The following is a 12,606-nucleotide window of genomic DNA, read 5'->3' as shown; positions in this document are numbered from 1 at the left end:
TTTGTGACCGGTAAGGTGATCGCAACCCTTGGCTTGGTGTCGCCTGCACCGCGCTCAGCCAGTGAACGCACAGGCCATCCCTATATAGGATCCGAACCCGCGGCGGGAGCGCCACTGCGCTCTCAGCGCAGCACTCTCCTGAGTGAGCCACGGGGTTGGCCCGATGTGTAGTCATTTTTGTGGTTTGCATAGTGTCCCTGTTTTTCTCTGTTCTCAGACATGATTACCAAACACGATTATCAGAGTAGTCTTGTTTTTGTCTCACTCCATCATTGTCACAGAGTGACCTCATTTGATTCAATGTTCTGGAAATTGTTTATGAGAAGAATTGTTCTGGTTTCCATTAGTGTTGTTAGGGCAGCTGTTTATCCTTCATGGTGCCTTCATTAACTGACAGTTCTGATTCCCTCACTGTACTGTGTATTCAGTAGTTTCTTGAGGCAGGCATCATGTTATATTTGCTGTTATATCACCAGTGCTTTAGGTCCCAGATATATATTTGCTGAATTAATATAATTATTTAAAACCTTACAGAAAAAGCCCAATCCCTTGCTACTTAAAATATGGTCTGCAGACAAGAAACATTGGCATCACCTAGGATCGTGTTCAAAATGCAGAATCTTGTTTCTCTCCTCTACTAACTTAGATCCCGCATTTTAATAAGATTCTCAGGTGTTTGTGTGCACATAACGTTTGAGCACTGACCCAGTCCTGTAGATTTTTATTGCAAAGAAAGTAGAGAGGGAAAAAAATCTCACTGCTGATTTTTAAAGTGTTGATGTTGAAATGGTATTAATATTTTCATCAAAAAGGAAAGTTTCCTGTTTTTATTATTTTGCTTATACTTTTGTTCCATTTTTTATTGTCATGTACAGGAAAACTAGATTGTGTTTTTCATTTCCATTGAGGATAAAGGAAAAACACACTTAAAATTGTATCAGGAGAGCTTTCTATTAGATAAAGGGAAATATTTCTTGATTCTAAGGACTGCCAGACAGGAAGCTCTTTGCATATTCCATAAAACTCCTAAACACATTAAATATAGTAGTCTCTGAAAATATGCTGTTATTTCTCAGACACCAACTTCCTTTTAGTGACTTATTTCTGAGGCTTCTCACATTATTTTTGACAATGGTATTTGCATTACATGCCCTGTTCCTTTTTCTTCTCTTTCTAATGATTCTAGTAATCTACTTTACAAGTATAATTTATTATTTCCGTTTTAAAGCTTCTATATCCAGTTCACTGGGGTGCAGCTTCAGAATTTTCAAAACTTTCCCTATGAGCAAACCGTAAGTCTTAAGGAAGAAATCTTTGGAACACTGGTCATAATTTTTAAATTTAAATTTTAAATTTATTATTCAATTTAGTTTTAGTCAGCACAGACTTTGAAGAAATGATGCTTTTAGTGGATTGAGCTTGACATTTCATTTGTTGTTTGGCAATAGTACATGATATTATTTTAAAGGTCATTGGAAGGACATGCCTTTAGGTCTCCCAGAGGCCAACCAATGAGCAAATAAATTGAGTGTCATGCTTCCATTTATCAGTAAGTGTGTCTCCACAATGAGTTAGCACAACAGACCATAATTTCTTATCCTTTACCCTTTTGACTAACTCATCTTGCCAGCTGGTGCTGTGTTTTAAAACTTAAACATATTTCCAGTTGCTGGATCTAATGCTGACTTTGTGTCACAAGAAGAGGACCTTAACTCCTTTATTTTGTATCCCCAGGAATAGAGGATAGATGCTAAAAATGACCTTCATGTCATAGCAGTGGCTAAAAGCTTGCAGCAAAGATATGCCTTGGAATCTCTTTTTTTGTGCTGATTATGAAACAAGTGAGGTGTTTCTAGCCAGAGTCCGTGAGCCTATTATGCATGCAGGCATTGCTGTGGTGTCACATTATTTCTAAAGAAAACCACATAGGTTCTACATCAAATAGTAAGCTTCCTTAATGAGGCGCGTACTCTGATAATTAACCAAGTGGCCTGACAAACGTGGTGTAGCCCTACAAGTGCTGAGGTAGCAAGATATTGAAGTTGTGTTTTAAATTAGCACCAAGACTTGGTCAACAAGTTCTGGCCCTGTCACATGACACTTTTTTGGTATATTGCCTGGTAATCACATTTGACTTGATATGATCTTGACTTTAGACCAGCATTTCTTGACCTTAGCTGTATAGACATTTTGAGCTGGGTAATTCTTTGCTGTGGGGGGCTGTCCTGTGCATTGTAGGTTGTTTGGTGGTCTCTACCCATTAGATGCTAACTAGTACTACTCATCCCCAGTCATGACAAACAAAAATGTCTCCAGACATTGCCCAACACCTCCTGGGGAGTGAAGTTGCCCATAACGAAGTCACATCAACTCTGGTTATTAAGCCTGGCTAAGAGACTGTCTCTTTTTTCTCCTTCACCATTTTACATTCATTCCATTTTAAGAAGTGTGTTTTGTAAACAAGGACATTTTCAGGTATCTTCCTATAAAACACAGCAATTTCCTCGAAGTTTGACCAAAGCATTACCTTTACTGGGATCCCCTGGGCTGCTTACTAAAAATGCAGATTCCTTGGCCTCCAATCCATACCCACTGAATCAGAATATTAGGAATGGGCCTCAGAAACATGCATTTTAAATAAGTATGCTGCGATATACTTGCCCAGACTAAACTTTTAAAACTATTATGGTGCTCTTTTACTGGTTTTAGCATTTCTTCTTTGCAATTTTCATTACTGCATTTTGGTTTTTAAAGTGATGGTAGGAGGGAACTCATTGGTTTGTCTTAGCAAGGATATGTAATAGGTGAGCAAAATCACTCTCTGCAGTCACATGCTTAATTGACCAAATTCCAATGAGAGAGGCTTGAATTGCAATCTTGGCTCATCAGTAATTTTGATGGTAGAATCATACAATATTTGTGGTGGTAAGTTCCAGGAAATCAACTCATTTCATTTTACAGATGGGTGACTTGAGGCCCAGAAAAGTGATTTGCCTAAATTCTCACAGCAAGTGAGTGGCCAAGTTGGGTTTAGAATATTCTTTCACTAATTCATTCAACTGATATTTATTGAAAGCTTACATGATGCCCTGTAGTAAGCTAGGCACTGAGGAGTCCAGGCTGATTAAGAACACAATTTTTGCGCTCAAGGAAACAAGAATGTTTGTGAGGGAGACAGATATCAATTATGCAATCAAAAGTTAAATGGCAACTGTAATAAGTACTACAAATATGAGAGATGGTAGCCTGCCATTATATTATACATAGGCTTTGGCTAATCAGGGAGGGCAGAAAGGCCTGGCAAAGGAAGCGATTGAGCTGGCATATGAAAGTTGCATGGGAGTTGAGAAGAGAGAAGGGAGGAAAATTCCATGCAGAAAAAACCAGCATGTGCAAAAGCCTGTGACAAGGAGCAAGATCAGTTTGAAGAACTAAAAGATAACAAAGTTTAAGCAGGCTGAGTTGAGAACTTTAGATCAGTTTGAAGATTAAAAAAGGTTTTTTTCTTAAAGCAATAGAAGCTATTAAAATATTTTTTTCTGAATGTTAATTAATTTTTTTATTTTGTAGAGTACATTCCTTCTGTACCTAATTTGTTGAGAGTTTTTATCATAAAAAGATATTGAATTTTGTCAACTTTTTCTGCATCTATTGATATGATCAGATGATTTTCATACTTTATTCTGTTAATGTGGTATATCACATGTGTATGTTAAACCATTCTTGCATACCAGGGATAAACTCCACTTGATCATAGTGTATGATCCTTTTAATGTGCTGTTGAATTTGTTTTGCTATTATTTTATTAAGAATTTTTGCATCTGTGTTCATCAGGGATATTGGCCTGTAATTTTCTTTTCTTGTGGTTTCCTTGTCTGGCTTTGGTATCAGTGTAATGCTGGCCTTGTAAAATGAGTTGGAAGTATTCCCCCTCTTCAGTTTTTTTTGGGAAGAGTTTGATAAGGATTGCTACTAGTTCTTTAAATGTTTGGTGGCATTCAGCAGTGAAGCCATCTGGTCCTGGGGTTTTCTTTGTTTGGAGATATTTTCTTACTGAGTCAATCTCATTATTCATTATTAGTATGTTCAGATTTTCTATTTCTTTGTGATTCTTGGTAGATTGTATGTTTCTAGGAATTTATCTATTTTCTCTAGGTTACTCAATTTTTTGGCATGTAATTGTTCATAGTAGTCTCTTATAATCCTTTATGTTTTTGTAGTATCAGTTAAAATGTCTCCTTTTCATTTCTGATTTGAGTCTTCTTTCTTTTTTTCTTAGTCTGGCTAAAGTTTCTTCAATTCTGTTTATCTTTTGGGAAAAAAAACAACTCTTAGTTTTTTTGATCTTTTCTATTGCTTTTCTAGATTATTTCATTTATTTCTGTTCTGGTTTTTATTTATTTATTTTTTTCCTACTAAGTTTGGGCTTAGTTTGTTCCTCTTCTCATTCCTTGAAGTGTAAAGATAGGTTGTTTATTTGAGATCTTTCTTTTTCTTAATGTAGAGTTTCTTGCTATAAACTTCTCTCTTAGTACTCCTTTTGCTGCATCCTGTAAGTTTTGGTATGTTTTATTTCCAGTTTTGTTTGTCTCAAGGTATTTTTGGATTTTACCTTTGACCCATTGGGTGTTTAGGAGGATGTTGTTTAATTTCCACATGTGTTTATTTTTCACTTTTCCTCCTGTTCTTATTGATTTCTAGGCTATGCTTTTGATTGGAGTTTTTAGTTTCTTTCCATATAACATAATTGTTGATAGGTAAGGACTTACTATTGCCATTTTGTGAATTGTTCTCTGGTTATTTTGTAGATTCTTAGTTCCCTTTTTCTCGTGCTGTCCTCCTTTGTCATTTGATGACTTTCTGTAGTGGTATGCTTTGATTCCTTTCTCTTTATCATAACTACTGTAGGTTTTGCTTTGTGGTTACCACGAGGCTTACATAAAACAATCTATATTAAGGTAGTAGCAACTTAACTTCAATCACGTACAAAAGCTCTTTCAGTCTCCCCAGTGATCTGGGTGGGTTGAAACTGAAGCAGGTCCTTTGAGCAGTGACTCAAAAGGCTGGGAAGCTGGTTGTCCACCCTGCTCTCCTTTTCCCTGTGAGGGGAACTCATGGGCTGGGGAGTCACTCAGTTAGTTGAAACCACTGTAGAAGTCCAGGTACAGAAGTTGGTAGCTTGAATTTGGTGATGTGGTAGGCTGAATAATGGGCCCCTAAAGCTGTCCATGTCTGAATCCCTGGAACCTGTGAATATGTTACCTTACATGAACTTGGCAAATGCAATTAGGTTAAAGATCTTGCTGTGGAAAGATTATTCTGGATGACACAGATGGGTCGAACATCATCACAAGGGTTCTTATATGAGGGAGGTTGGAGGGTTGGAGTTAGTAGTAGTAGATGTGACAACAGAAGCAAGAAATTGAAGTAATGCAAGGAAATAGCCACAGGTCAAAGAATGAAGATGCCTTCTGGAAGCTGAAAAAGGCAATGAAAGGGATTCTACCCCCAGCACCTGCACAATAACCCAGCCCTGCCAACACCTTGATTTCAGACTTCTGACCCCTGGAATTGTAGTACAAGTTTTTGTTGTTTTAAGCCACCCAGTTTATGGTAATTTGTAGCATTAGGAAACAATAAGAAATAAGTAGAGGTAGTACACTGGAGACTGATAGAAATTAATGGATTCAAGAGACTTTCAGAAGGTAAAATTGACAGCATGTTATGATACATTGGATTTGCAAATGCAGAGGTGTTCAGGGTGACTCCTAAATACCAGTTCTTATTATTTAGATGATATCATCTTAGGGCATGGTTGTAAATCTTAATTTCATATAAAAAACTCGATGCAGTTCCTGCATACAAGGTCCTGATGACAATAATTAAATTATATATGTAAGTTAGTAAATTACTGAAAGGAAATTACATTTTGAGAGTCTTGGTATCTGATTATCAGGTAACAGTAGTGGACAGACAATAGTGAGTAGAATTTTAGATCAAGGCAATGAGAAAGCATCTTTCTGGGGATAAATAAATTTGTGTTCTGGAAGCATGAAGGAATTCTTTATATGCTTCCTGTAGCTATGATCAGATGATGTCCTCTAATGGCTATTTTATTATGTCTAATTGTCCCAAGTACCTTACAGAGCTTCCCAGCTAGAAGACCTCAGCACTAAATTATAGGTTTTGCAGAGGTGTGCTGCTCTCTGCCTTGGCTTATCTGGGCAGGGTTTGGCGGGATCTCACTGCCAGAACTACTGGGATGGCTACTGACTCTCTTTAAGTCTTGCCAGGTTACTCCACTCCATCGTGAAGATGTAAACTTCATGGGGAAAAGACTGGGCGTCATGGCCATTTGGCATTCTTTCTCACAGTGTTTTTCATGGATGCCCTGCATCAGAGGTCTCTGTGGTGATATTGGATGATGATCCTGACAGGAAATTATTATTATTATTATTATTGATACATAAGTGATTACTCATATTTGTGGGATACAGAGTTGAATACTGATACTTTTGTATAATGCGCAATGATCAAATCAGGAAAATTAACATGTTCATCCTTATAAAATGTAATTATTCCTTGTGCCCATTAACCAATTGCTTGTTAACCCTCTCCCCCTCCCCCTTTCCCACCTCTCATAACCGCAGTTGTGTTCTCTCCTTCTGAAAGTTCAGTGTATTATCGTGATCTTCCTTCCTTCCTTCCTTCCTTCCTTCCTTCCATCCATTCCCTTATGAGTGAGGACATGCTAGACAATTATTAAGCCATGCTTCTTAAATCTGCCTCCCTAAACCAGTTTCAAATTCACCCCCTTGGTAATGTTACCACTTTAGTTTAGGCCCCATCATCTCTTGACTAAGTTAGTGTGATGGCTTTTAAGGTAACACTATTGATAATCAATCCAGTGGCCAGTCCTCTCCCCCTCTTTCTTTGCTGCTAGAGCCTGCTTCACACTATACAGGCAGAAAATGCTGGTTCATACTTTTCCACTATCCCCCGTAGCTCAACCATGAGATGCAACTCAGTTCAGGACAATGGGACCTGAAGGAAATCCATCAGAATGTGAATGGGAAACATTTTCCTTCCTGATAGAAAATGAAAAGAAACCAAGAGAGAAGAGGCCCTCTTTTCTCCTTCCTGGTTGTGCATATTTATATGAAAGAACATGAAGGATGAACCTGCTGCAGCAATCTTGCAGCCATGAGGAGGAGACTGCAAGAATCGTGAAGTCAGCCCTTCACCTTGACATCGTCAAGCCCCGAAGCAACCCTAGAATTGCTATGTTCTCATTCCCTATTACTTGTAAAAAAATAAACTCTTTCTGTGTAAGCAAATTCCAGCTGGTACGTTTGTTACTTGCAGCCCAAAGCATTCTTAATAGAGTTTTAAACTTGGTCTTCCTACCTCTGGGGTTTCCCAGTTCTAATTTAGCCTCCACAGTATTAGAGTAGTCATCTTTCTAAAGTGCAAATTGACTATGCTATCCCCTAGCTTAGAGTATGAAGTAGCTCCCTTTGCCTCCATATCAGATACAGCCTTCTATGTCCCTTACCTGCCTTTCCAGCCCCATCTTTCATTAATTCTCCTCCTACTCCAAGGTTATGGTCCCACTCAATTATTTATGGCTCCTGGAAGACACTTGACTGTATAACACCTTTGAGATTTCACTTTAAACCACTTCCTCTTTCTGGAATATCCCCCCAAATCCAGCTATTCCCCTAACCAATGTCCACCAGTGAAATATCCATTTTCAAGACCCAACTCACATATCTATCCCTTTCATAATGAGGCTTTCCTGGCCACTGCCCTCTATTTCAGGTAGAATTGTCCACTCTCTTCTTTGCTCCTGAAGTCTGCAAGAGGCAGTAGGACTCCTAGGGTAGAACATATAACATGTATTTTATTAATTTATAATTTCTCATTTAATTACCATTTCTCATTTACCTTTGGCTCCCCAGCACCTAGTAAAATGCCTGAGACATAATAGATACTCAACAAATGTCTTTAAGAATAGATGTTTATAAAGATAAATGGAAGATAATTTTTGTATTGTAGAGTAACCACTAACATATATTCTAAAACTCACTTAAAACATTCTATTCTAATATCTAATTTCTAATGACTTATAATATTTCAAAGCTAGAAACATTATATTTAAAGCTGTTGAAGCAGGAACTGTTTTATTGTGCATAGTGGAATTGACTCTATTTCTGAAATGTGCACATAACATATGTCTTGCTCTTTTGTAGAAAATCAAAGAGCAGGATTATTCCTATCTTTATTCATGTCAGGCCTAATACAAAATCAAATAAATATGAAAAGAGAAATCAAATTATCTATTAAATAGCATTTTAGGGTTGTTATTAAAAGGGAAAAGGGTCATAAGATTTATCCAGACCAACATATATCCAGCAGTGATTAGTATAATACTATGTTATTTCATATGTGAGAATATATTTTTTCTCATTTTTAAACCTCCATATCACATCTGCCTATTTTCGGGAGAAATTTGCAAAAGGTGGCATTTTAACTGCAATTGGTTTAAGCTGCTGCTGCTTTCTACCTAGGGTACAGGTTCTGCAATCACATTTCCCTCATGTTGGGTGGTGTTGGAGAGGTCATGGACATTTTTAGGATCTGGCTAAAGAGAATTTGAGCGCAGATACATTAAATTTGGTTATGCAGTGATAGACTGATGTAGTTTGCTGCCACTTCCATATCTAATTAAGCTCCTTCTAGCCGTCCTCTTGTAGAAATGGCTTCTAGAGATTCTTCTACCAACCACTCTGCCAATGCACCCAGAATGTGTGACACAAAGGTGCAGGACCAGAGGTCATATCTCAGTATAATATGTCTTATGGAATCCAGCACAGGATGAGTAGTGGAGAAGAAAACACTTTGAAATGATGAAGCCAGAAGCTAGCCTACGGGAAAGAAAAATATTAAAGACGTTTGTTAGGTGGTTAAGTAGTAAAAACAATATTTTTTCTCCTAAATTTTGTGATATTTCTGATTTTTGTTAGTGTTTAATTTTTTGTGATTTCTTTAGCATTTTAACAAATACGTACTTTAGTACTTAATTTCATATTTGTTATGTTGTATTCTTTTTTATAAAGAGAATTATATAAACTTCAGATTCTACAAAACCTGGATCCTCCCTTGATAAGCCTATATTGGACTAAAGATTTTGTAGGCCCAATATAGGATTAAGGTGGCATTAATTTTGTTTTTAAGTGACTTGTTGATAAATAATGTGTTTCCCTATAAACCTTCTTTTGCTAGGATTTTCTATAGAATTTCTAGAGAAAATTCAGCCTGTTCTCTGTAAATAGGGCTGAAGTTTTTAAAAAGACGACATATCTTAGTATTTATTCGCCATTACTACTTAGATACAGAGCTTGGGATTGTCCCATAGACGGCAAACTTCACATCTTGTCAGATTAGGTAGGTGGGTGGGGAGGAACTCATTTAAACAGGGCATCGTAATTGAACTTTGCCATTATTAATTCATATCTTTTTTCTTTTCTGTTCTATACTGCTGTTTTTTATTTAATCTTTTTTACAAACATTACCAGTTTTTCATTAAGGAGCACAGCACTATGAGGATAGTAGAAATATGTAAACTATTCTATGAGTTTCAGGGAATGATCTGCTGTTGAATACCTTTATATTTTGGGAATGAAACTAATTTTAGTTCGTTGGCCTGATTTAGCTCTATGTCACATGAAGGGTTTGAGTTTTAAATGCTGAGTCAAGACAGGCAGCTACACGGCTTTGCTCATGAAGCGTGGTGGTGGGGGCGGTACTGTAGGTGTTTTCAAGAATGCCTCTGCTATAATTAATCAATTAGTGGTTGGAACGCTGGCATAGTTTTGTAGTTTTTCAAGTGTCTCATCTTGCCCTTGGATTCAGCCTATGACCCTGAGCTGCTGACAGCAGGCAGCAAAGTAAAATTCTATGGCTAGTGAGTAATATGAGTCTGTTCTGTGGCCTTCTAGAATGATTAACTCTGTGTTTTTCTATTTCTGTGCCATGTGTACTCTTTTGCTGTATATTCTGTAACTTCTCTACTAAGTACTATTGTGAGGATTCTCTACATAAGCATCTGAAAATAATTACCAGGTCTTGCATGGCACAAGATTGTTTTTATCAATCTCATACCTCCTTTAATTTTATTTGAGAACCAAATTTCTATTTAAAAAAGAATGACTTTCCTTCCACATCCTGGGGTGCATGATCATTCCAAAAGTGAAATAACATTGATTTAATAGTGTCATCTGGCCCTTCACAAGATCATCACATTTTTTAGATAACCTGGTTTTATTAGTTCTTACAGAAAAAAATAATTCTATATTTTAAGGTAAAATTTGCCACTCATTTTTCTGGTTTTACCTTGTTAGTATTTTCAACACTTACTTTAAAACATGTATCATATATTTCTTTGACAATTCAGTACTAGAATTAATCCACAAACTTCATTTTTTAAAAATTATAAGATTATTCATTTAAACAATGGTCTAGAAATGTGATGTTAGGTATAGTTCAGGTGAGTACTATAATTAGGGTTAAGTTTTTTACTGGTTTCCTAAACAGAGTAGCTGTAGATAGAAAAAAAAAAAAAAAAAAGGAGTCTCTCTGATGAGCTCTATGACATTTGTCTTGCATACTCCAAAAAAGAGAATTCTTTTTAAAAAAATTTTTATTTTTATTTTTATTTTTTAATTTTATTTTGTCGATATACATTGTGGCTGATTATTGTTGCCCATCACCAAAACCTCCCTCCCTCCTCCCTCCCCTCTCCCCCCCACCAATGTCCCCTCTGTTTGCTTGTCGTATCAACTTCAAGTAATTGTGGTTGTTATATAAAAAGAGAATTCTTAAGCAAGTGAATACTAAGAAATTCCTTATTCCTTGATTTTGAGATGGACTATCTATTATTTCATTTATTAATATATTCAGCACACATTTCTAGAATTTCTACTGTGTGGTGTTGTGGAAATTCAGAGAGCAAAAGGACTGCATAACAGCTAGCAACCTCAGAATATTTCTTGGTATTATAAAAACCTGCTTACAGAGAATTATATGTAGGATCTATAAGACCAAGTGCTTTGAAGTCACTGTAATAATTTTTTTTAGGAAGTGACATAGTTTGTTTGAAGGAATCTTCTCCCTGCATTATATTGTATGAGAGCTTTCTTAAGCAACAGTAAAGACATTTTAAGCAAGAGCCAAACAAATTAATCAGCTTTTTGTAATGCAAATTGGTGTCAAGCATGAAAATGAGGGCCTTGTTTTTCACCACACCCCATGGGCAGAGTATATAAAGAAGGTTCTGTGACTAGGGAACCCATCACACCAAGGAAACTCATTCTCCTGCTACCTAAGCCCTCCACTCCTGACACCATGTACTGCAACAACTTCAATGGTGCTGTTTTTCCAGGATGTTACTGGGGCAGCTACGGCTACCCCCTGGGATATAGCGTTGGCTGTGGCTTTGGCAGCACCTACTCCCCAGTGGGCTATGGCTTTGGCTATGGCTATGGTGGCTGTGGGCCTTACAGAAGATACTGGCCATATGCCCTCTACTGATTTGCTGAAATCCCTGAGGCACAGAATCTTCTCTCCCTTGAAGCTGGGTGGCACATCTCCAGGTTCTTCCTTTATCTACGTCTTTAGTCCTTATTTCCTCATCAACCTCAGAGCTGCTGCTTTTCAGAACTAGCACCAGAATTCCAAGTGAAGAAAATGAGCAACCAGACAATACCTCCAGCTGCCTTCCCTGGGACATTTTCAGCAATTTGACGTCTGACTTGACATGTATTACTTCTGACTTCTTCATGACGCTCAGGACTCTCGTCATGATGAAGTTGTGGATGTGTCTGTCAAATTTTCAATAAACTTATCTCAACTAGCATAATACTCTCATCCGTGGGTGGTGTTTCCTTTCTTGGTGTGTGCATGTTTTCTGTTACATTGAGTGGGAGGGAAGTGAATTTATTTTCCTCACCTGGGCATGAGGAGCAATGAGAAAGCAAATAATCCTTGAGTCCATGTGATAAGCAGGCAACAGGGTGGGCTGCTGGTAATGAAAAAAGAGTTGCATGCCATGCCTGACCTTCTCTTAACTCTGTGATGCCCACCTCCAACCCTTTGACAATAGTGCACCATTCATTGCTCACTAACCTCTTTGCACCTCACTACTCCTACTCCTCTTCAAGAAAACCCAGCATAAACCACTTATATTCATAAGTATAAAGACTAAAGGGTAAACCAAACATGACAATATTATATACAACTATGTAAGAGACAGGCAATATTAAAAGACGAAATAAGTCAGACACAAAAAGAGAAATACCATATGTACTCACTCATGACTGGGTGCTAAGAGGGGGCAGGGGATGGGGAAGGGGGGGAGAGAGAGAGAGAGAGAAGATCACAATAACATGTTGAACCTTCAGAAGGAGAGAACAAAGCTAAGGATACTAGAGATGGGGAGGAGGGAAGGAGAAGAGTTGGGGAATGATAGGTCGGGTGGAGGGCATGGGGAAAGATTACAATTTGCAATGATAAATATGCTAATAATAATAAAATATGTATTAACAG

General features: G+C 37.4%; 1 protein-coding gene across 1 annotated transcript; it reads left to right on the top strand.

Moving 5' to 3' along the window:
- Nucleotides 1-11,406: 11,406 nt before the first annotated feature.
- LOC134372122 (keratin-associated protein 8-1) lies at nt 11,407-11,592 on the top strand. Its single transcript, XM_063089335.1, has one exon. It carries the CDS (start codon nt 11,407-11,409, stop codon nt 11,590-11,592), a length of 186 nt encoding a protein of 61 aa, XP_062945405.1.
- The last annotated feature ends 1,014 nt before the right edge of the window (nt 11,593-12,606 follow it).

This window comes from Cynocephalus volans, chromosome 1 (genome assembly GCF_027409185.1).
Source record: "Cynocephalus volans isolate mCynVol1 chromosome 1, mCynVol1.pri, whole genome shotgun sequence".
NCBI lineage: Eukaryota > Metazoa > Chordata > Mammalia > Dermoptera > Cynocephalidae > Cynocephalus > Cynocephalus volans.
This window is presented reverse-complemented; position numbering and strand designations above follow the sequence as displayed.